At 42.4% G+C, this 22,389-nt stretch overlaps 1 protein-coding gene across 1 annotated transcript; it reads left to right on the top strand.

Annotated features, from left to right (window-relative positions):
• The first annotated feature begins 286 nt into the window (after positions 1-286).
• LOC118832204 (cathelicidin antimicrobial peptide-like) lies at positions 287-4,747 on the top strand. Its single transcript, XM_036739606.1, has 3 exons — positions 287-466; positions 2,262-2,369; positions 4,637-4,747. Exons 1-3 carry the CDS (start codon positions 287-289, stop codon positions 4,745-4,747), a joined length of 399 nt encoding a protein of 132 aa, XP_036595501.1.
• The last annotated feature ends 17,642 nt before the right edge of the window (positions 4,748-22,389 follow it).

A 22,389-nucleotide genomic window follows, 5' to 3' on the forward strand; every position in this document is an offset into this window, starting at 1 on the left:
GGTATGTTTCTGCTCCTGTGAATGGCTGACAGCCCCAAGCATCTTGAATGCCTTCTTGAATTGGCTTGGAGGGAAACAGGTGGAGTGTATGTACAGTAATCAACAAATCCCCTCTTTGCTCCGCTTCCTAACAGCATCTGTAGAAAGAGGAGACTCCTCAACTGGAATTATTTGAAAAGCCATTGGTTAATCCCTGGGAGTGGCCCAGGTCCATCCCCCACTGTCAAAATGTCTAGGGATATAAATAAGGCCCTAGTGAAAGGAGGGTTATCAGCCAAACAACAAAATGGCAAGCTTCAGAATTGTGCTTCCTCTGCTCCTTTTGGGGCTGATTAAGGTTAAAGCTACTAACAACCAAGGACTGACTTATTTCGATGCCCTGACAATTGCTGTCACCTATTTCAATGAAGAAACTAATGAGACAAATTCCTTCTGGTTAACAGCAGCTGAGCCCCAGCCTCACTGGGTGAGTACTTGGGAGGAACAAGAAGAAGAAGGGGAACAGGAGCTAGGAACTGGGCTCGGGCACAGAGTTCCAGGATCACAGGTCTAGAAATAAAGGGGACCTTAAAGAGGTTCTTGGGGGAGAAGGTGGTCTATGGATAGATTTCAGGAAATCTGTGAATTTAAAGGAAGAAAAAAAAATATGTTCACTTACCTCTGATTTCCATTGTAATCCTAGGTAGTTCACTTTATGCATTTAAAAATATTATTTTCAGAAGTCCATAGGCTTCTCTAGACTCTCAAAGGGATCTGGGAGACACAACTCTTGCTCTAGCCCAATCCCCTTTATTTTACAGGCAAGGAGGCCCAGAAAACTCAAGTGACACCTGGCGTCACTCACATAAGTATCAGAAGTGGGATTTGAACCCAGGTCCTATGATTCCAAAGTCAGTGACCAATTCCATTGTACCATGAGAAACAGGGCATAGGAAAAGGACAGGAGGCAGAATTCCTGACCTGGGAATAAGAATGACTGCTACTTTTTTCTATAGTGTTTCACCATTTCGAAGACACCTTGCATTGACCTGCCCTCCCAATCGACCCCCTGAGAGGTGGGCAATGTACTAGGATGATGACCTCTGTTTCACAGAGAGGAAAATTAAAGTACCCAGTGGTCATGCAGGTAGTAAGGAACAAATCCAAAATTTGAACCCAACTCACCTGACTACAAATTTGGTGATTTGGAGCTAGAAACAACCTCACAGATCTTCTAGACTGAGGCTTTCCTTTTACAGATGAGAAAGTTGAGGCCAAGACTGTGGATGTTCAGATGTTTAGGGGAAGACCCAAGGTTGACTCTTCCCTCGGGGACTAGCATTCTTTCTACTACATAGCACCTGCCTGGTGGATGCAGCTTAATTCCGTGATTGTCCATCTCAGGATGGGAAAGAGCAAATCATTGAGAGTGGAAGGTTGATATGCGCCCTACTCCAGGGGCCTCTATGAGCAGAATCCTAATGACAGATTCTTGTGCCTACTCCAGCACTGATTGGTAATACGGTCTTGGGCAGGTTCTTTTTACTTTTCAAGGCATGTTCCCCTCTATTACAACCCCAGGCAGGTCAAATCAAGGAACCTTTATTCAGTGCCTACCATGTGTTTGGCACCACACTAGGTGCTGGTGGAGATTACAGACAGTTCTCACTTCCCCTAAGTGGCCTATTCAGTCGCCAAACCGCGTCCCCCCCAGCCCCCTCGCCCCAGCCCTGGGAGATCAATGTGGCTCCACCCCTTCCAGGGCTCTAAGCTTCCGCTGCCCCAGGGGCTTAGAGCCTAGCTGCAGGAGGGGCTTCACTGCCTGGTGATCCCCGCCCCCCCCCCCCAAATCCAACTTGAGCACCTCTCGCTAAGGGAAGCCACCCCAGCCGCAGATGGAGCCAAATTTACAAAAGGCGAGAACTGGGTGTATTACGCCCTCCCCTTTATAGATGAAGATACTAAGATACAGAAAAAAGTAAATGAGGAAAAGCCAGGTAATAAAGTTTTCCACAACTGGAAGTCTTCAAACAGGTCAGGGAGGTTACAGAAGGGGTCTCTCTGCAGGTTGGCTTATATGACTTCTGAGGATTCTGTGACTTGCTGAAGGTCTTAAAAACATGAAGTGAAAGAGCAGAGATTAGAACCCAGGTCCCATAATTCACACTTTTTATCCATAGAACAGACAGTATTTGTACCCCCTCCCCACTGTATTGTAGTCAGGATAAAAGGGGACTTGGAGATAGGCTACAAACGCCTAGAACTGTTCTTCTTGTGTCTAGAATAACACGTCCAGAGAGCCCCACTACCTGAGTTTCACTGCGAAAGAGACCGACTGCCGGACAACAGAAAACATCACCCCTATCACATGTGCCTTCAAAAAGAATGGGGTAAGAGCATCATTTCTCCTCCATCCTTTCAAGCGCCCATCTGCTCCCCTTGTCTGCTCCCCCTGCCCTCCAAACTCACCTCTCTCCCTCTCCCTCTGCTTTCCTCCCTTTCCCTCCCCCCTTTCTTCCTGTCTGTCTCAGTTTCTTCCTTCTTTCTACTCTCTCCGCTCTTTCCTTCCCCCTCTCATTTCTCCTCTCCTCTTCTCTTCCTCACATATTCTATTTTAATATTAAATGAAATAAATACTTATAGTGTTTATTAATATAATCAATTATATTAGTAATGGTAATAAGACCCCTGAAAGTTCTGAAGCAGATTAAAATCTAACTTGGAAATGTTTAACAAAATAAATAAGTGAAGAATAAGTAGTTGCATTTTATAACTAAATAAATGACCCATAGGGATATTTATGTATGGCTGAGGGGTCCCCATTTCTTTTTCACTCTGACAACACTGGGCTACATGGACTCCAAGGTCCCTTCCAACACTAACTCTTAGGATCCTAATGTCCTAAGCATGGGAGAGAAGACTGCTGGGGACTGGGGTTGGGGGAGAGATGAAGGGGGGAGTACAGCATGTGTGTACTGTGTATTTCCAATTTTCTCTATGTGATTGAAGAATAAAGCTTCCATCCATTTCTTTCTCTCTCTCTCTCTCTCTCTCTCTCTCTCTCTCTCTCTCTCTCTCTCTCTCTCTCCCCCTCTCTCCAGAAGGAGAAATATTGTCGGGGAATAATCACGGCCATCAATGAGGAGGAAGCTAATGTGTGGGTCAGATGTGTGCCCTTGGCAAGTCAGAAAGTAAGTGGTCCCTGATGCCTTTTCTGGCCCTAGAGCATCTTGCACAGCAGCCAAATAGGAAAGGTTCAACTGGGAAAATGCTCAGAAGACCAGCTATAATGAATCAATTAACAAGTCTGGTTTGGTGACAAGAACACCAGATTTATAGCCCAAAGACCTGGGTTTGATTCCCACCTCTGCCACTGATTGTATGGATGACTTTGGGCAAGTCATTTAACTTTTTCTAGGCCTTCAGTTTCCCAATCTGTCAAATGAAGGGGTTGGACCAAATGATTTCTTGCACCAAATCTCATAGGTAGTAAGTAACCAGAACATGGGAAGAGCTGGATGAGCACTACAGATAAAATAGATAGGAGTCCGAAGAAGGAAAACAGAGATGTGGGCCGGAAGGTTTAGGGAAGAAATAAGATTTGAACTGTGTCTTGAAATAAAGAGTACAACCAGTACAACAAACATTTGTTAAACACCTGCTGCATATAAAATGCAGTGCAAGGCACTAGAGTTAGAAAATTTAGATTAGACACAGTCCCTGGTCTCATGGACTTTACACTTTGGAAGGAGGACAAAACCACAAGATATTATAAGTCCATTAGAAAGGGATAAAACAGAATCCCTGAAACAGCTCTTTTTGTGATGGCCAAGAAGTGGAAATTGAAGGGGATGCCCATCAACTGAGAAATGGCTGAACAAGGTGTGGTGTATGACTGTAATGGAATACTATTGTGCCATAAGAATGATGAGCAAAATGATTTCAGAAAAACCTGGGAAGACTTCTATGAACTGATGAAAAGTGAAGTGAGCAGAGCCAGAAGATCATTGTACACAGAAAGAGCAATATTGTAGGACGATAACCTGAGAATGATTTAGCTATTCTAATCAATACAGTTATCCAAGACAGTTCTGAAGGATTTATGATGAAAAATGTTATCCACCTCCAGAGAAAGAACTGATGGAGTCTGAATCCAAATCAAAGATACTTTTTTTACCTTATTTTTCTTGGGTTTTGCAAGACTTCACATGTATAATCTATATCAAATTGCTTGCCTTCTCAAGGAGGGGGCAGAAAAGGGAGGCAGGGTGAGAATGTGGAGCTCAAAATCTTAAGAAACAAATGTTAAAAGAATCTTACATATACTTGAAAGGCAGAATCCTTAGAGGTTTCAACACTGCAAATTCCTAAATTCCAACTACAGGTTCAGAAAAGAGTAATTTCCACAGAAAGGCAGTAGAATGTACCAGAAAGAACCTTGGTCTGGGAGTCAAAAGACCTAGGTTCAAGTCCTACTTCACATGCTTATTAGCTCTGTGACTCTAAACAGCTGACTTCCTCCTCTGAGCCAGTTTCCTTATCTGTGAAACAGGGACAATTATATTTGTACTATCACACTAGGTTTGTAAAACTAGGGAAATGGGAGTTATTACCACTATTCCCAAAAAACTAAACCTCTCTATTCTTTATCTTGCAGGCGATCCGAGCCAAAAGAGGGGTCCCTACATTACTGAAGAATATCCTCAAAGCAATTGTAAAGGAGGCAGTTAAAACAGGTGTTTCTAAAGTTCTCAAAAAGAAGCATTAATCTACTGCTGAGAATAACCAATAGGGAGCATTGGGCCTGAAGGTAACAAAGACCTGAGTTCCAATATTTCCTCAGACACTAACTGTGCAGTCCTGGACAAGTCTCTTATCCTCTGTTTGTCTCAGTTTCCTCAAAGGTCAAATAGAGAGAATGTCAGCACCTACATCCCAGGGTCGTTCTGAGGATACAGTGAGATAACCCTGGGTCTGGATAAAAAGCTCATACCCTTTGTTGCCTTTATGTGTAAATAAAGACTGCATTTTGGAACCGAGCCTGGTTTGTTTGGGGGTTTTTGCTTGTTTTTATTTGCCCTTTTCTTAATCCTTTCTGAAGTGTCTTCACATGATGTCACTTGATCCTTGCCATTAGTTCAGAGGAGGATAAGCAAGATGGTGAGAGCAGTGGAGACCAAGCCAATTGAGGACTAGCTGAAACAGCTGAGGATTTTTAGTCTCAGGAAGGGAAAACTTGCTGGGAATGAGATCCCTGTGTGAAGTTATCTGAAGGGTTGTCATGTAAGAAGAGGGATTAGACTTGCCATCCTTGGCTCCCAGTGTCAATCAGGAGAAGTTATAAAGAGGCAGATCTAGGCTAGATGTAAAAAAAACCTTCTACAAATTAGAACTATCTCAAAGTAGCATTGGTCGCCTTATAGGTAAGGAGTTCCCCATGAAGGGAGGTCTTCAAATGGAGGCTTTTGTAAATGGAGATGTCTGTGAGGGTGTGGATTAGACTAGGTAATCTATGAGGTCCTGTGCAAGTAGGCAGAGCAGGGATTACTGTCCCATTTTATAGATGAAACTCGCAAGTCCTTGAGAAATTTTCATAAGCTATTTGCTTTAGCAAAGGAGATGAGGATTTTTCATAGTACTAGAAGTCTTATACTCTAAAGTATATAGCATATATTACATCAATATTATAAGTACTATAAGGAGGGAGGGGGTGGCAAGATTGTAGAGACAACAACCCAGATGAACTCTCCCAACATTCGCCTAAAATCAACTTTAAAATAACACCTCAAATCAAATCCTGGAGAGGCAAAGTCAAAAAAAAAATCAGGGCAAGACATTTTTTCTAGCCTAAGACAACTTAGGAGGTTGGCAGGAAAAGTCTTTGACACCAAGGTAGGGGCCTGTCCAGAGCACAAGCAGCAGCAACACCAGCTATGGGCCTTGGAGGTATCTGCCACACCAACACCAGCAGCTTCAGGAGCTCTCAGCACAGAGATGGTGAAGGGATTGGACAACTGGACAGAAAGAGATTACGGGACCCTGTGCTGGCCCTGGGTTGAACTGGTTCTGATTGGAAACTACATTGCCCTTGCCCAGTTCTGGGTCACAGTTCCAGGGCAGAGAGAAGTGCCAGCACTTGGAACTGTAGGGGAGCAGGGGCCTTTCCTGGGTAAAGACCAGACCGTAGACCAGGAGAGCAATGTCCATACCTCTCCCCAGATCACACCACCTTGGATTCACCCAAAACCGGAAGTTGAATAGAAAATTTGACATTCAAATACAACACTCAAAAGAAGCATTAAAAAGATAAATGTAAAAGAGAAAATCATAAGGGACTTAATAAGACCAAACTGTTTACATTCCTCTGTGGGAAGATAATATATATAATGCCTAAGAACTTTATATTATTATGGCAGTTAGAAGGAGTTGATATAGACAGCTATGTGGTATTGTAGCTAGATTGCTGGGCCTGGAATCAGGGAGATTCATCTTTCTGAGTTCATATTTGTCCTAGCTATGTGACCCTGGACAAGTCACTTAACCCTGTTTGCCTCAGTTTCCTCATCTGTAAAATGAACTGGAGAAGGAAATGGAAAACCACTCCAGTATCTTTCCCAAGAAAACCCTACATGGGGTCACAAAGAGTCAGACATAACTGAAAGGACTAAACAACAACCATATAGACAGAGAATATGAATGAGAGTCAATTAAATTGGGATGATCTCAAAAAAAAATGAAAGGGTGAGAAAGATGTATGTCCTATGAGAAAGGGAAAGGTAGAGGAAGAATGGTGGAAATTATCTCACATATAAGAGGTGTACAAGATAGAGCTTTTACAGTAGATGAGGAAAGGGGTTGGGTGGCAGGCAACACTTGAAACTCACTCTCATTGAAATTGATTCAAAGAGAAATGAATATATATATACATATATATGCATATATTTGTATATACACACACAGTTGAGTATAGTTATCTATCTTACCAACAGGATAAAGGGGAAGGGGATAAGAGAAAGGGGGAAGGGGTGATAAAAGAGATGATGCATTAAGGGAAGCAGTAGGCAGAAGCTAAACAGACTTAAGGAGGTACAGAGTAAAAAGAAAAATAGAAAGATAAACAGAAGAAAATAGGATGAAGGGAAATACATAGTAATCATAACTGTGAATGTGAATGGGATGAACTCACCCATAAAACAGAAGTGGATAGTGGAATGGAAACCAGAAAACAAGATGTTGTTTATGAGAGGTGCACTTGAAACAGAAAGACACACACACAGAGATAATATAAGGAGTTGGAAAAGAATCTGTTATACTTTAGCTAAAGTTAAAAAAAAAAAAAGGCAGGGGTAGCAATCGTGATCTCAGACAAAGCAAAAGAAAAAATAATAGACCTAATTAGAAGAGATAATCAGGGAAACTACATTTTGCTCAAAGATACCATAGACAATGAAGTAATATCAAAAAATTTTACAAGCTTCTCTGATAAAGGCCTCATTTCTCAAATATATAGGGAACTGAGTCAACTTTATTGAAACAAGAGCCAATACCCAGTTGATAAATGATCAAAAGACATGAATAAGCAGTTTTCAGAATAAGAAATCAAAGCTTTCTACAGTCAGATGAAAAAATACTCTGAATCCCTATTGATTAGAAAAAGGCAAATTTTAATAGTATTTTTCCCCATGTGCAGCATTCAATTTTACAAGATTTTGAGATTGAAATTTTTCTCCCTTCTTCCCTCCCCTCTTCCTAAAATGGTAGGCAATTTGATATAAATTATATATGTACAATTATGTAAAGCATATTTCCATGTTAGTCACAATTGTGAAAGAAGAAATAGATCGAAAGGGAAAAAAAACAACAAAAAATTAAGTGAAAAAGTATGCTTTGATCCGCATTCAGAGTCTGTCAGTTCTTTTGGATGTGGATATCATTTTCCATCCTGAGTCCTTTGTACTTGTCTCAGATCATAGTGTTACTGAAAAGATCTAAGTCATTCATAGTTAAACATCACCCAATGTTGCTGATATTGTCTACAATGTTTTCCTGGTTCTGTTCATTTCACTTTGCAAGAGAAAAGCAAATTAAAACAACTCTGAGATATCACCTCACAACTATCAGAGTAGATATGACAAAAAAGGGAAAATGACAAATGTTGGAAAGGATTTGGAAAATAGAGATCCTAAAGCACTGTTGGTGGACTTATGAATTTGGAATTATACCCAAAGGGCAATCAAACTGTGCATACCCTTTGACTCAGCAATACCACTACTATGTCTGCATTCCAAAGAGATCAAAGAAAAAGATAAAGGACTTATGTGTATAAAAATATTTATTTTTAGTGGTGGCAAAGAATTGGAAATTGAGGGGATACCCATCAGTTGGGGAATGGCTGAACAAGTTGTGGTGTATGATTGTGGTGGAGTACTATTATGCCATAAGAAATGAGGAGGGGGATGGTTTCAGAAAAAAGCTGAGACTTATGTGAACTGATGAAGAGCGAAGTGAGCAGAACCAAGACATCATTGAACACAGTGATAGCAATCTTGCAATGATAATCGACAGTGAAAGACTTAGCTACTCTGATCAATACAATGATCCAAGACAATTGTTTATTGTACACCCAAAGGCTACCAGAAACATCATTTCAATGAGCAGACAGATTTCTGAGAAACCTGGAAAGACTTATATGAACTAATGCTAAGTGAGCAAAACCAGAACATTATACCCAGTAACAGTAACACTGTGCAATGATCAATTATGATTGACTTAGCTCTTCTCAGAAGTACAATGAAATGTCCAAAATAATTCCAAAAGACCCATGTTGGAAAATGCTACCCACATCCAGAGAAAGAACTGAAGGAGTTTGAATGCAAATGGAAGCATACTCTTTTTACTTTTTTGGAGGGGGTGGGGTTCCATGGTATTTTTTTTCCTTTTGTTCTGATTCTTTTTTCACAACATGACTAATGTGGAAATATGTTTTACATTATTGCACATGTATAACCTATATCAGATTACTTGTCATCTTGGGGAGGGGGAGAGAAAGGAAAGAGGGAGAAAAATTTAAAATTCAAAATCTTTCAAAAGATGAAGGCTGAAAGCTATCTTTACATGTAATTGGAAAAAATACTCAAAATAAAATAAATGGCAAAAAAGAGAAACATCATTTTATGAGATATTTAGTTATCTCCTATTGTAGTACTCGTGATAAGTATTTACAATAAGTCATCAACAACAAATTAACCAGCATTCAGTAAGTTCTTACTATGTGCCAGGTACCATGCTAAGGGCTGGGAATACAAATATAATCAGAAAGAAAGACAGTCCTTGCCTTCAAGGGGTTTATATTCTAGTGGGGTAAGACAATGCATAAAAGGAATTTGAAATGGGAGAAGGAGCAATTAAGGTACCAGAAATAGGGACATAGTAGAAATGTGGAAATGTTCTGTTAATTGTTTGGCAGATCATCACATACACTCACATGATATCTCTTGTACATCTATGTTGAAGTTATTTAAAAATCTCATTGTTATTTTACATCTTACATGTGTTCATCTTTTGACAGTCTCATACGTTTTTTAAAATATGATTAATTTATTTATTTTTAGTTTTCAACATTCATTTTCACAAGATTTTGAGTTACAAATTTTCTCCCCATCTCTATCTTCCCCCCACCCCAAGATGGCATATATTCTGATTGCCCCTTTCCCCAGTCTGCCTTCCCTTCTATCACCCCACTCTTCCCCCCTGCCTTTATCCCCTTCTCCCTTACTTTCTTGTAGGGAGGGGTTGATTTCTATACCCCATTGCCTGTACATCTTATTTCTCAGTGGCATGTAAAAACAATTTTTGACGTTTGTTTTCAGAACTTTGAGTTCCAAATTCTCTCCCTTTTTCCCTCCCCACCCACCCTCCTTGAGAAGGCAAGCAATTCAATATAGGTTATACGTGTATTGTTATGTAAAACACTTCCATAATAGTCAAACTGTGAAAGACTAACTATATTTCCCTCCATCCCATCCCATTCCCCATTTATTCAATTTTTTTCCTTTGACCCTGTCCCTTTTCTTTTTTTTTTAAATTAGATTTTTATTTTTAGTTTATAACACTTAGTTTTACATGTTCTTGAATTTCAAATTTTCTTCCCTTCCTTCCCCTCCCCCCCAATATGGAATGCAATTTGATATAGATTCTACATAAACCTTCACATTAAACTTATTTACATAATAGTCAAGTTGCAAAGAAGAATTATGACCAATGGAATGAATCATGAGAGAGAAGAAATAAAACCAAAAAACAGGAGGAAAAAAGAAAGAGAGAACAAATAGTTTGCCTCAATTTGCATTCAGACTCCACAGTTCTTTCTCTGGATATAGCTAGCTTTTTCCATCGTGAGTCCTTTGGAGCTATCTTTGAGCCTTGTATTGCTGAGGAGAGCCAAGTCTACCAAAGTTAGTCATCACAGAATCAATATGTCTGTGGTTTTGTATAATGTTCTCCTGGTTCTGCTCCTCTCACTCAGCATCAGATCATATAGGTCTTTCCAGGTTATTATGAAGTCCATATCTTCCCCATTTCTTATAGCACAATAGTGTTACATTACATTCATATACCACAACTTGTTCAGCCATTCCCCAATTGATGGACATCTTCTTGATTTCCAATTCTTTGCCACCACAAAAAGAGCAGCTATAAATATTTCCTTTCCCACTTGTGTGATCTCCTTGGGAAAAACACTAGAAAGCATAGGAATAAACGGAGTCTTCCTTAAAATTATAAATAGCATCTACCTAAAACCATCAGCAAGCATTATATATAATGGGGATAAGCTAGATGCACTCCCAGTAAGATCTGGGGTGAAACAAGGATGTCCATTTTCACCCCTATTATTCAATTTGATACTAGAAATGTTAGCTTTAGCATTAAGAGAAGAAAAAGAAATTGAAGGAATTAGAATAGGCAAAGAAGAAATTAAATTATCACTTTTTGGAGATGATATGATGATTTACTTAGAGGATCCTAGAGATCTGAGAGGAAACAGCTGATCAGAGGGTGACCACAGGGATCTTCCAATGTGAGAAGTAGTCCAGAGATAGAGGGAGCTTGCAGGGTGAAAAGGTTTCTCTGGTATGATAGGTTGTTGTTATTTTTCTTTCATTTTCAAAGAGGACCATGACATCAGGAAGGTGATGCCATGACTTGCAAGGGAATTGGATTTAAGTGAGGGAGGGCTGTGCAAAGTCATCAGTCTCACTTTCTCCTCCATACGGGGTCAAGTGACATGATACAGATCAAGACTACCGGAGATGGCCCCTGGCCATCTCCTTTAGAGAACATTCAAAGAGAATCAGAAGTGCAGCCTGGAGACCAAAGAAGAAGAATAACAACACCACAAAAGCAACTGATCAATTTTGACATTAGAAGACAGATGATATATACTTCTCAAGAGGGAATGGACGAAAGGTACGGAATGAGGCATTCATTCTTAGATGTGACAAATACATTGACTAGTTTTGATTGAATATCACATGATTTTCTGTTCCAATCCTCATACTCTCTGCGGTAGTACCACCATACTATGGTTTCATGCAGTTTCTGCCAACTGTGAGTGTATGCATTCTTCCAAAACTCAGTGGAGGGTGGTTGGCATGGTGATCTCCCTCTTCCCCAAATTGTCATCCTTCCCCAGGACCACCATTTTAAGAAGGACTTTAATCATGCTTCACTTCACTCAAGCCTGGACTCTCTCTACAGGGTTCATCTCTGCCCGCTGCGGCTGTGGTGCCAAAATGGCCAGAGGTGTCCAAATGCCACGGAGAGTGAAAAGAAAACATGAACCAGGTGGAAGAGTAAAGAATAGCTCCGTTTATTAAACTGAGGGACAGGGCTTATATACTTTTTTTAGGCAAGCAGAATCAACAAGTCCATGCTCGAAAACATTTGCATTGCATGACTTCCTCATACTTTGTTCCCTTTTTACCGTAAACAACATTGTGTTAATAGCCCACAGGTGGTATTTAGTACGTGTGTGCCATGGGGGTTTTGAAGAGAACACGTGTGTACTGAGGAGGCTTGAAGAGCCTTCATCCTAAACAGCACGTGTATACCGAGGTGGGGGATGGAGAGCCCATGTGCCAAATTATCAGCCCAAGGGCAAGAACAGGCTTCTGGCCTGTATCTTATCCCAGAATGGACTTTCTCAGAGCTGGCCCCCTACACATCTCCTCCTTTTCTGGTGCCTTGCATGCATTGAGAAACCTCAGCTCTAACGCTACCCTATTATGACTGATGACTCCCTCCTTGAGACCACCATTTTAGAAAGGATTCCAGCCATGTTTGCCCTCACCCATTTGGATACTCTTTTTTTTTTCATCTCCCTACGTTGTTTTCCAGGTCCCCTTTACGTGTTGTCTTTCCCCATTAGAACACAAGTTCCTTGAGGGTAGGGACTTCCTTGCTTTCTTATATGTATTTGAATCCCCAGCACTTAGCCCAATACCTTGAACACAATCTACTCTCTGTCTGTCTCTGTCTCTGTCTGTGTCTCTCTGTGTGTGTCTCTCTCTCTGTCTCTGTCTCTCTCTGTGTCTCTGTCTCTCTCTCTGTCTCTCTGTCTCTCTCTCTCTCTCTTCCTTTCCCTCCTTCACCCTGCATTTACCTCAAAGACACAGACAAATTAATACTATAGCTCATTCTTCAAACTTGATGCCAGAGGTAATATTCTTCTGGAGGGAAGGTCCAGATTGGTCTTATTGCTACCTTCTCGGGGGTATTGAGGATTGTGTTATTCTAGGATCTAACAGATGGCTCAGGCTGGGAACCTACAAGCTTTCAGCATTCCCATAGTAGCGTGATCCAGATCAAATTCTAATCACTGTCCTACTGGTCTGAGCTCTGGTCTAAGTTTCTGACTTGGATTTGGGTTTGAGCAACAGTAGACTGCAGCTAGATTCTACCACTTTCAACCACCTGGGAAGCTCTTCTGTTTCAGAGTGACAGAATTGCAAGCTTCCTTTAATCTGGGATTCATTCCCTGGTTATTCCTCTGCAGGCTTCAGACCATGTTAGATATTGGAACTGCTCTCCTCCTAGTGTCCAAGCTATACTATTTCTGCTTGCTTCTCAACTTGTTCCTCTCTCAGTACACAGCCAAAGCCTGTTACTGCTCCTTACCCTGAAATGCCACTCTAGGGTACAGATCCCCTCCTCATTCTACCTTGGATCTGTGACATGAAACTGGGTAGTTAATGATAAAGCTTCCAGTGGGTACCTGTTTTTACACCCTGCATGGGGTCATAGTGCTCTGATATGGTTCTGGGACCTCTTCTTGCTTTAGTGCACAACCTTTGCCTGCACTGGGGAACCCCATGGCACACTTCTGACCAGCCCGTTCCCCAATGTACACAACCTCTCTGTCTGTCTCTCTATGCCACCTTGGGCAGGCAGAATGACTCACTATAACTTTTTCTTGGATTTCTCCATCAGAATTCAATATTATGCATTTTCTAGATCAGTTTGGAGGTATTTGGGAGGTGAGCTTCCTCTATTTCCTCTTCCTACTCATCCATAGATTCTTAGACAGGGCTATCTAGAATCCTGTGAATAAAGTAGTGAACAAAAAGTTTCCAGCCTCACTATCTCGTGATCTGTCAAAGTGGAATTTTGCTTAAGGAAAATCTCTCCTGACACTGATAGACTCCCAAACTATTTAACTTATTTAACCCTAAAGCTTCAAGAAAATGAATTTTAAAATGAATAGGCTCTTTGACTTTGTTGACTTGTTCTGGCTGTATGTTTTGGTCTTTTTTGTCCCCAAAGAAAGATTCCAAAGTCTGAATCTGAATCTGAGTCCATTTTTGCTGCCTGACCATGTTCCCAGCCAACTACTTGACTCTTGAGCTTTTTGTCGAAGTAAGACTGCTTGTAGAGTATAGAGTACTTTGTCCCAAGCTTGAGGGGATGCGCTGTTGTTTTCAGAGCTACTTCTACACAGCAAGCACTCCTTCTCCCCCAAGAACTGCCAACCAGGATTTCAGTTCAGATCCAGGCAGGGCAAAGCAGGCTTTGCACTCCTGCTCTAATCCACTGCTTAATTGCTCCCACCAGGTGGGCCTGGTGCTGGAAACAACTGCAGCTGTAGCTCTGGAAGCAGCCTCAGAGCTGCACTACCTCCGCTGCCTCCAGGGCAATGGCCAACCACTAACTCCTTTCACTCTGTCCCGCAGCTTTTCCCACTAACCTTCTCTATTGTCTTTGGTGTTCGTGGGTTGAGAAGTCTGGTAACTGCCACAGCTCAATGATTCAGGGCCCGACGGCCTGTTCCGCCCGGCTCCTGGTCTGGTTGGTCCTAGCACAGCCCACGCTGGGCTCTGCTCCACTCCGCTCCCAGTTCCGTGCGATAGACCCTTCCCAGCAACCATCCAGGCTGTCCTGGGCTGGAGCCCCACTTCCCTCTGCTATTTTATGGGTTCTGCAGCTCTAGAATTTGTTCAGAGCCCTTTTTAATAGGTGTTTGGAAGGACCTGGGGGAGAGCTCAAGCAAGTCCCTGCTTTCCAGTAGCCATCTTGGCTTTGCCCCTAGGATTGTCTTTCTAATGGTACTGGCTTGAGCCCCCATTCTGGCATGTTTTCCCCAACTCCAATCTGTATCTACAATTAATATAATGAACTGGTCATTTGGAAAATATTGATTCATTGAGTTATGCAGATCTAAATGTTGATGCATTTCAATAGACAATATTAAAAAATCACATTCGTAAATGTCATCCCCTATCTCATCAGAAAAGTCTTTAAGAATTAGGAAGCTGTCAGGCACACAGGACTAGTTGCAAGTTTTCCAAAATTTGAATTTTTTACTTGAAAGCTCTAATTTTATCATTTGCAACAAATATATTCAGTTGTTTTACCCTGAAAGAGTGTCGGGACCCCAGAGGTTCCAGGGCCACACTTTCAGAACCTAGAGCCTAGAGCAGCATCCTGATCTGAGTCCTAAAAGAATTAACACAGATTGATACTTTTCCCAGTCCAGCTACTTGAGATCTAGCACCATCTCCTGGTGATAAACAGAAACTGTGAGAAGGTATAAGATCCCCAAGACCACAGTGAAGTGAGTCACCAGACTGGGCCATTGTCAAGGACCCCAATGCTGCCCAATAGTTAGAGAAACATTGTACTAGAGGAAGCTGTAGCCAAGAATACAAAAAAAAAAAACTCCTAGGAAGTAGACTGTTGGAGGGAGCTAGAGACAACAGAGAAGTGAACCCTGACCTTACTCTTTGTTGGAGACCCACTCTGAGTAGTACTGTATGCCAAGGAACCTGTTCTCCCCTAGCAAGGGAGCAGAAAAATGGAGAGAAAGGTACTTGTGGTTTTTTAATGCATTTTGGTAAAAGTCTTTCTGTTTGCCTGTGCAAATAAAACTCTTTATGATGAGCATGACTACTTAGAATAGGAGTTTGTGGCCACCTTTGTGGGGAGGGGGTGAGAGGCAGTGCCAATTATTGACAAGTTTCACTTGGGTAGGATCAAATGGGCCAGAAGCATTTATGAGAGCTACCCCCCACAAAAAAAAGGATGCCTTAGCCCTTTGTGTATGACTGGAAAAAGAGCTAACAAGAGGAAGGTTTGGAGAGTTTTCCTTAAATTAATTAATAAATAACAAATAAATAAATAATCCTTTCTCTTGCTGTCTTTCCTCTTCCAGTCATATAACTCTTTAATGATGTCTTTTGCAATTCTTCATGAAAACGACTTGTTGTCTGTAATATGCTGCTCCCTATAGGCACCTGTTACATGCCTCCTCATTGTCTTTTGGACAACCTCAGTTCATCAGAGGCTAGTATTCTGTGACTCCCTGCCATACAGAATCACACAGGAAGAAAACTGATGTTTAAAAGATTCTAGAAGTTTGGGATCATTAAAAGCTCTTTTCCATTTCCCAGAGGCAATCCACTTTGTTCTCTTTTGGTTTTTGGTTTGGTTTTGTTTTTTTTTTTGAGGGAGCGAGGTAGGGCAATTGGGGTTAAATGACTTGTCCAAGGTCACACAGCTAGTAAGTGTGTCAAGTGTCTGAGGCTGGATTTGAACTCAGGTCCTCCTGACTCCAGGGTCAGTGCTCTACTCACTGTACCATATAGCTGCACCTGTTCTCTTTTGTATATTCAATTATGAGCCTAGTTCATTGTCCATCTATACTGTGTGCCAATCTTTGTCTGTACTAATGGTCTGGTCCTATGGCTGTCCATCCCACATAGTCATAGTCTGGTCAGGAAGCATTCTCCATTTACTTGAAGTTTCTGAGCAGATTATTAGGCTGACATTTTTTGAATGTTATGTAAACGAGCAATTTCTAAATGTGAACAAAAGACATGTAACTGACCGGAATAAAGAGGCGTACCCCTGGCAGCTTTCTCCAGGGACAGAGGACTAAATTTGTTCCCGAGCAATCAGTTCTGTGACTGGGAGATCAATACAAGGCAAGACACATCATCAACACTCATCTTTCCCCCAGATGTCATTTGGGTTCTGGTTTCCAAGCAGCACTCTAATTCAAAATACACCAGCATAGACTGTTGGCATACATAACATAGTCCTTCCAGGTCAGTGGAGTCCCTGACTCAACTCTGATTCATGGTACTAGCTGATGTCTACTGTCCTCATGCCTATTAATAACAGTAGAGTATGAACAAAATAAGGCTGGAAATACTTGTTGGAGTCAGATTGTGGAGGACCTTAGAAGTCCTTACCATTAATCACCCAAGACATCCAAGGAAACCCAGGCATACCACACATGCTTTAGACAAACAGCCCATCACCAGGTATCGCAGCCAGAGCTACATACAGCCACACCAAGGTAGATGGATAGGAAAACCCCAGACCGCCACATGCGAATCAACACAATCATCTCAAAATCTTACTTGCTGTCCCATCTTTTTCATGCACTTTAGTATAATTATCTCAAAGATTTGGCTTCTTTGAGCAGAACATACCACCAACTTTTGGCATACGTAGTTGCTCCAGTCTTTCCAGGTAGATGGAGTCCCTGATATTCAGCTCTGAAACATGGCACTAGCTGATGTCCTTTGTCCCCATGCTTGTTGATAATTGTAGAGTTTGGGATGGAGGATTGAATGAAATAAGGGTTGGGCATTGTATGGGGCCTTAAAAGCCAGGTTATGGTATCTGCATTTGATTTAAAGTCATTAGAGAGTCATTGAAAGTTATGTTTTATTTTGTTTTTAGCAGAATAATGACAGAGTCAGATCTATATAGTATGACTTAAGGATTACCATGCAGACCTCCCCTCATCTCAAATTCCTCTCCCTCTCCCTATTTCAGTTAGGAAATCACCTAGAATCACAGACCTTAAAGGTCTTTTCATCTAAGCCCTTCACTTCATAGGTGAAGAAACTGAGATGGAGAGAGACATCAAAGATCACACAATTAGTCTGTAGCAAAGCTGGGATTTGAACCTTGCTCCTGTGGCTCCCCCGAAATCTAGTACTGGAAGTTGTTGAAAATGTGGAAAGAGTGGCAACTGTGTAGCAAAATGAGGGTGGAGGTGGTCCCTCATGCAAGCTTCTTAAGAACAAGACCAGATCCAGGTCCAGAAATGCAACTCCATGGATCTTACTGCATTTCTACCCCCTGGAAATTAAAATTCCTGCAATTAAATGTGTCCCTGAACATATTGGCTTTCTTAATGGAGGTCCTACTGTAGTCAAAATAGCCAAATAGAGCAGAAATAAGTCAGAATAAATAATCCGAATTGAAATGGCTTGGAATGCATCATCTCTACTCCCAGCGCAGGCAGTCTTTGGTGAAACTATGAGGGTAGCAAGGTCTGTCTTTGGGACTCGCCAGCCTCGCCTTTCAGAGCCCTTCTCCCCACTCCTGTTGAGTTTTCACTCCCCTATTCTCCTCTACCTTCCTTGCATACTGAATACCCTTCCCAAGCACCTATCCTGCTGTCATTTGGCTGTTAATTAATCCATCTAATGTATTACATGATTAAGGGAGTTAAAGCATTATGATTCCAAAGGGTATTTGCAGTTTCATAAGGGATTTTTTTTTGGAGGGAGGAAGGCAGGGCAATTAGGGTTAAGTGACTTGCCCAAGGGCAATAGTAAGTGTCTGAGGCCGGATTTGAACTCAGGTCCTCCTGACTCCAGGGCTCATGCTCTACTCACTGCGCCACCTAGCTGCCCCTCTTAAGGGATTTTTGAATGGTGAAAAGCTATTAAGATACAGAGAAATGACTTTCATGTGAAATTTCTAGCACTAGGAAAGGGAGCAAATGTGTGTGTACGTGTGTGCGTTTTGAGTGGGGCTTCCAGATGCTCCTCAAATCACGCCACATTGGGGGCCTCCTACTCCTACACCTACTGGCTAGCAGTAGGAAGAATAACCTGTGATGAAAAGGAAAATCACTGGAGAGGACATGGACATGGGATTATAGCTAAAGATATTTTCACAAGGCCCTCTGTACCCTCAAGGCAGCAGGAAAGGAGGATTAGAAAAATATAAAAAGAGGAAGGCCCCAAGAGCACAGAGAGATTCTCTTTGCCCAACACAAGGATTTGTAATTAAGTAGAGAAACAACTGCCTGGGTCAACCAAGGAAATCCACAGTATAGATTTCAGCCTCTAAAGAAATGGGATTAGGAAAGACATCAGGAAAAAGGGGGTAGGCGGAAGAGGAAGAAGTGAGCACTGTGCCATCACAGGGCCATTAACTTGTACCAGCATCTATAAGACTATTTTCTCCCCTTCCTTCTCCTTGCCCCCCCCCAAGAAAGCCCAGACTGTAGTTAAGTCGTGACATACTAGAAAGACCATAGGACTGAGAAAACTGGTTCATTCAGAACTGGCTCAAATCATTCATAACTTGTTCAAATCCCTACTCTGTTTCTTCCCACTTGGATAACCTTGAAAAAAATCATTACCCCTCTCCGGGCCTCAATTTCTTCATCAATAAAATGAGATGAATGGACCAAGTAAATGATGGGGAGCCAGGGAAGTGTCTTTTGCACCTCCTTTTCCATTTGGGTAATTCTCCCTTTCAAGACATTCTTTTCCTCATTGGCTTTTTGGAGCTCTTTTGCCATTTGACTTAGTCTGTTTTTTAAGGTGTTGTTTTCTTCAGTATTTTTGGGGTCTCCTTTAGCAAGTCGTTGACTTGTTTTTCATGGCTTTCTTGCATCACTCTCATTTCTCTTCCCAATTTTTCCTCTACTTCTCTTACTTGCTTTCCCAAATCCTTTTTGAGCTCTTCCATGGCCTGAGACCAGTTCATGTTTTTCTTGGAGGCTTTTGATGTAGGCTCTTTTGACTTTGTTGACTTCTTCTGGTTGTACGTTTTGGTCTTCTTTGTCACCAAAGAAAGATTCCAAAGTCTGAGTCTGAATCTAAGTCCGTTTTTGCTGCCTGGCCATGTTCCCAGCCAACTACTTGACCCTTGAGTTTTTCAGTGGGGTATGACTGCTTGTAGAGTAGAGAGTACTTTGTCCCAATCTTGAGGGGCTGCGCTGTTGTTTTCAAAGCTATTTCTACACAGCAAGCTCTGCCACACCAGCGCTCTTCCCCCCCCAAGAACCGCCAACCCAGACCAAGACTCAGATCTAAGCAGGCTCTGCACTCCTACTCTGATCTGCCACTTAATTCCTCCCACCAGGTGGGCCTGGGGCCAGAAGCAACTGCAGCTGTAGTCCTCAGAGGCCACCACCTCCACTGCCCCTGGGGTGGTGGCCAGACCACAAATTCCTTTCACTCTGTCCCCACAGTTTTTCCCACTAACCTTCTCTATTGTCTTTGGTGTTTGTGGGTTAAGTCTGGTAACTGCCACAGCTCACTGATTCAGAGTGCTATGGCCTGTTCTGCCTGGCTTCCAGTCTGGTTGGTCCAGGAGAGACCCACGCTGGGCTCTGCTCTGCTCCATTCCCAGCTCCATGGGATAGACCTTACCCAGCAACCATCCAGGCTGTCCTGGACTGGAGCCCTGCTTCCCTCTGCTATTTCATGGGTTCTGCTGTTCTAAAATTTGTTCAGAGTCATTTTTAATAGGTGTTCGGAGGGTCCTGGGAGAGAGCTTTAGGCAAGTCCCTGCTTTCCAGCTGCCATCTTGGCTCCGCCCCAGTTTTATTTTCTTTATTTCTTTTTTTCCAGTTGAGGGAGGAGAAAAAAAATTCTTGATCATTGCAGTGGTGGGAGGGAATCAATTTAAAAAGAAAGAAAAAACCAAATGTGTGTATACAAACCTCCCTTCTGGGGTCAGCTTGCCCAGAAGTAAAAAGGGTTAAGCGCCATAGGAGATCCCTGGGGACAGAAAGATAAAGGGATTAGGAAAACTGGGATGTGAGATCTGGAGAATATGCCAGCCAGAAGGCACAGGTACCACAGGAAATTGTGTTTCTATATGTCCTCTAAAATCTCTGGCCTGTCTTTGAGGCTAGGTCACTAAGAAGAGAAAGAACCCCAAGGTTAACTTAAGTGACTTGGGAATAAAAAGGCTTTTCAAATCCAGCCAAATTTAACATCAGAAGGACAAGTTACTTGCATAGACTAGATACCACAGGAAGATGCCTATATTTGAGATCTCTGTGAGAGGTTCCCAAAGTCCAATGCAGAAGCAAAGGGCAGAGAAGATAGAAAAAGTGGAAAGACAAGCTTGAGTTACCAAAAAAAAAGAAAATGGCATTGGAAAATTATTGTGGCCAAGGGATGGAAGAGGAAAAAGAGACAAGATTCTTGGTGGGGATAGCCCAGGACAGTCATCCTTTATTCCTCTCCTGACTCTGCTTCTGACTATCTGGGCTTCCCCACTAGGCCTTTCCCCAGACTCTCCCCCCTCCCCATCCTTTTCAGCTCTCTTTGATGGGTTTTCCCCTCAGCTCCTTGAGGGCATAGACTGCTCAGCACAGTGCTAGGCACATAGTAAGCATTTAATAAATGTTTGTCGACTGACTGAGGAGATAAGGAAGGAAAGCAGGTTGGGAATGGGGATTGGATAGGGAAGAAGATCAGGGAATAGATGAGGGGACATAGGGCAAGTAAAGCAGAACAACCAGAATAAACGTCTTCAAGGTCACAGCATATGAAGACTGGTTGAATAAACTCAGGGTAATGCATCTGAGAAGGGCAGGCAGGTGGTACAGTGGTTAGAGCAACAGGCCAGGAGTCAGGAAGACCTGAGTTCAAATCCAGCCTCAGATACTTACTCAGATACCCTGGCAAGTCACTTAACCCTGTTGGCCTTAGGTAAATCAACTATAAAATGAGCTGGAGAAAGAAATGGCAAACCACCCCAGTATCTTTGACAAGAAAACCCCAAATGGGTTCATGAAGAGTCGGATGTGACTGAAAGGACTGAACAATAACCAATTGTGAAGAAGAGAAGATTTGGGGAAGGACCTGTTAATATTTGTATCTCTTCTATGTGAGAGAGGTGATCAACTTGCTCTACTGGGCCCCAGAGAACAAAACTAGGGACAATGGACAGACGTGGCTGAGGCAGATTTACGTTCGTGTGCAAGAAGAAAAACTTCTTAACAAATAGAGCAATCCCAGGGTGGGGTGCGCTGCCTTGGATGGGAGTCTTCCTCCCTAGAGGTCTTCAAGCAGAGACTGAATGACCATTTATCAGGCCCACGGAAAAGGAGTCCCTTCTGACTCTGAGATTCTGTGGTTCTGTGGGGTAAGGAAGAGAAGGAAGTCAGAACACAGGACAGCTGAGGAGTTCAAGGGATGAGAAAAGGGGAGAAGTTCAGAGGGCACGAGGGGGACAGAGGAGCAAGATGAGGAGATGGAGGGTAGAAGAGGGAAGGATAGTGGATGGGAAAGAGGAAAAGCAAGAAAGGGGAGCTCTTCGCTCTGTAGAGGGCCCCCAGTCTTATTCTTTGTTCCTTGAAGTCACAGTCTTCATAGGATTCGATGCCCTCTGCCTTGGAGCACACAGTCTCCTGAATAGTGAATTTTATTCCTTGGAAAGTGTCCAAGCTTTCATTCTAGTAAAAGGTGTATGAAGATAAGTTCATGCTGGGAAATATGACCAGCCCATCTCCATTTTAGGGCACTCCTCTGGTAGGGACAAAGTCTTTGTCTTAGGATGGACACATTTGTTTCCTGGGGAGACAGTCAGGGTTGTTTTCTTCAGTGCAAGAATTGTCTTTAACCAATGCCAGCAGACACTCAAGATCTGACTTGGGTATCCTTCAGCTGAATGTATAGATCCTCTTTCCCACCAGATTCCAAGCCTTCCCAGGCACCTCGTTAGAGCACCAAGGGGTTATTCTTGGAGATAAGGGGGCAAGGTACCTTAAGTGGCCCGACCTTACCATTTCTCCCAGAGCCCAAAAGACTGAAAATGAGGACAGGCAAAAATCTCTTTTCTTGGATTCACCTTGCTGGCTCT

Source organism: Trichosurus vulpecula, chromosome 9, assembly GCF_011100635.1.
Source record: "Trichosurus vulpecula isolate mTriVul1 chromosome 9, mTriVul1.pri, whole genome shotgun sequence".
Taxonomy (NCBI): Eukaryota; Metazoa; Chordata; class Mammalia; order Diprotodontia; family Phalangeridae; genus Trichosurus; species Trichosurus vulpecula.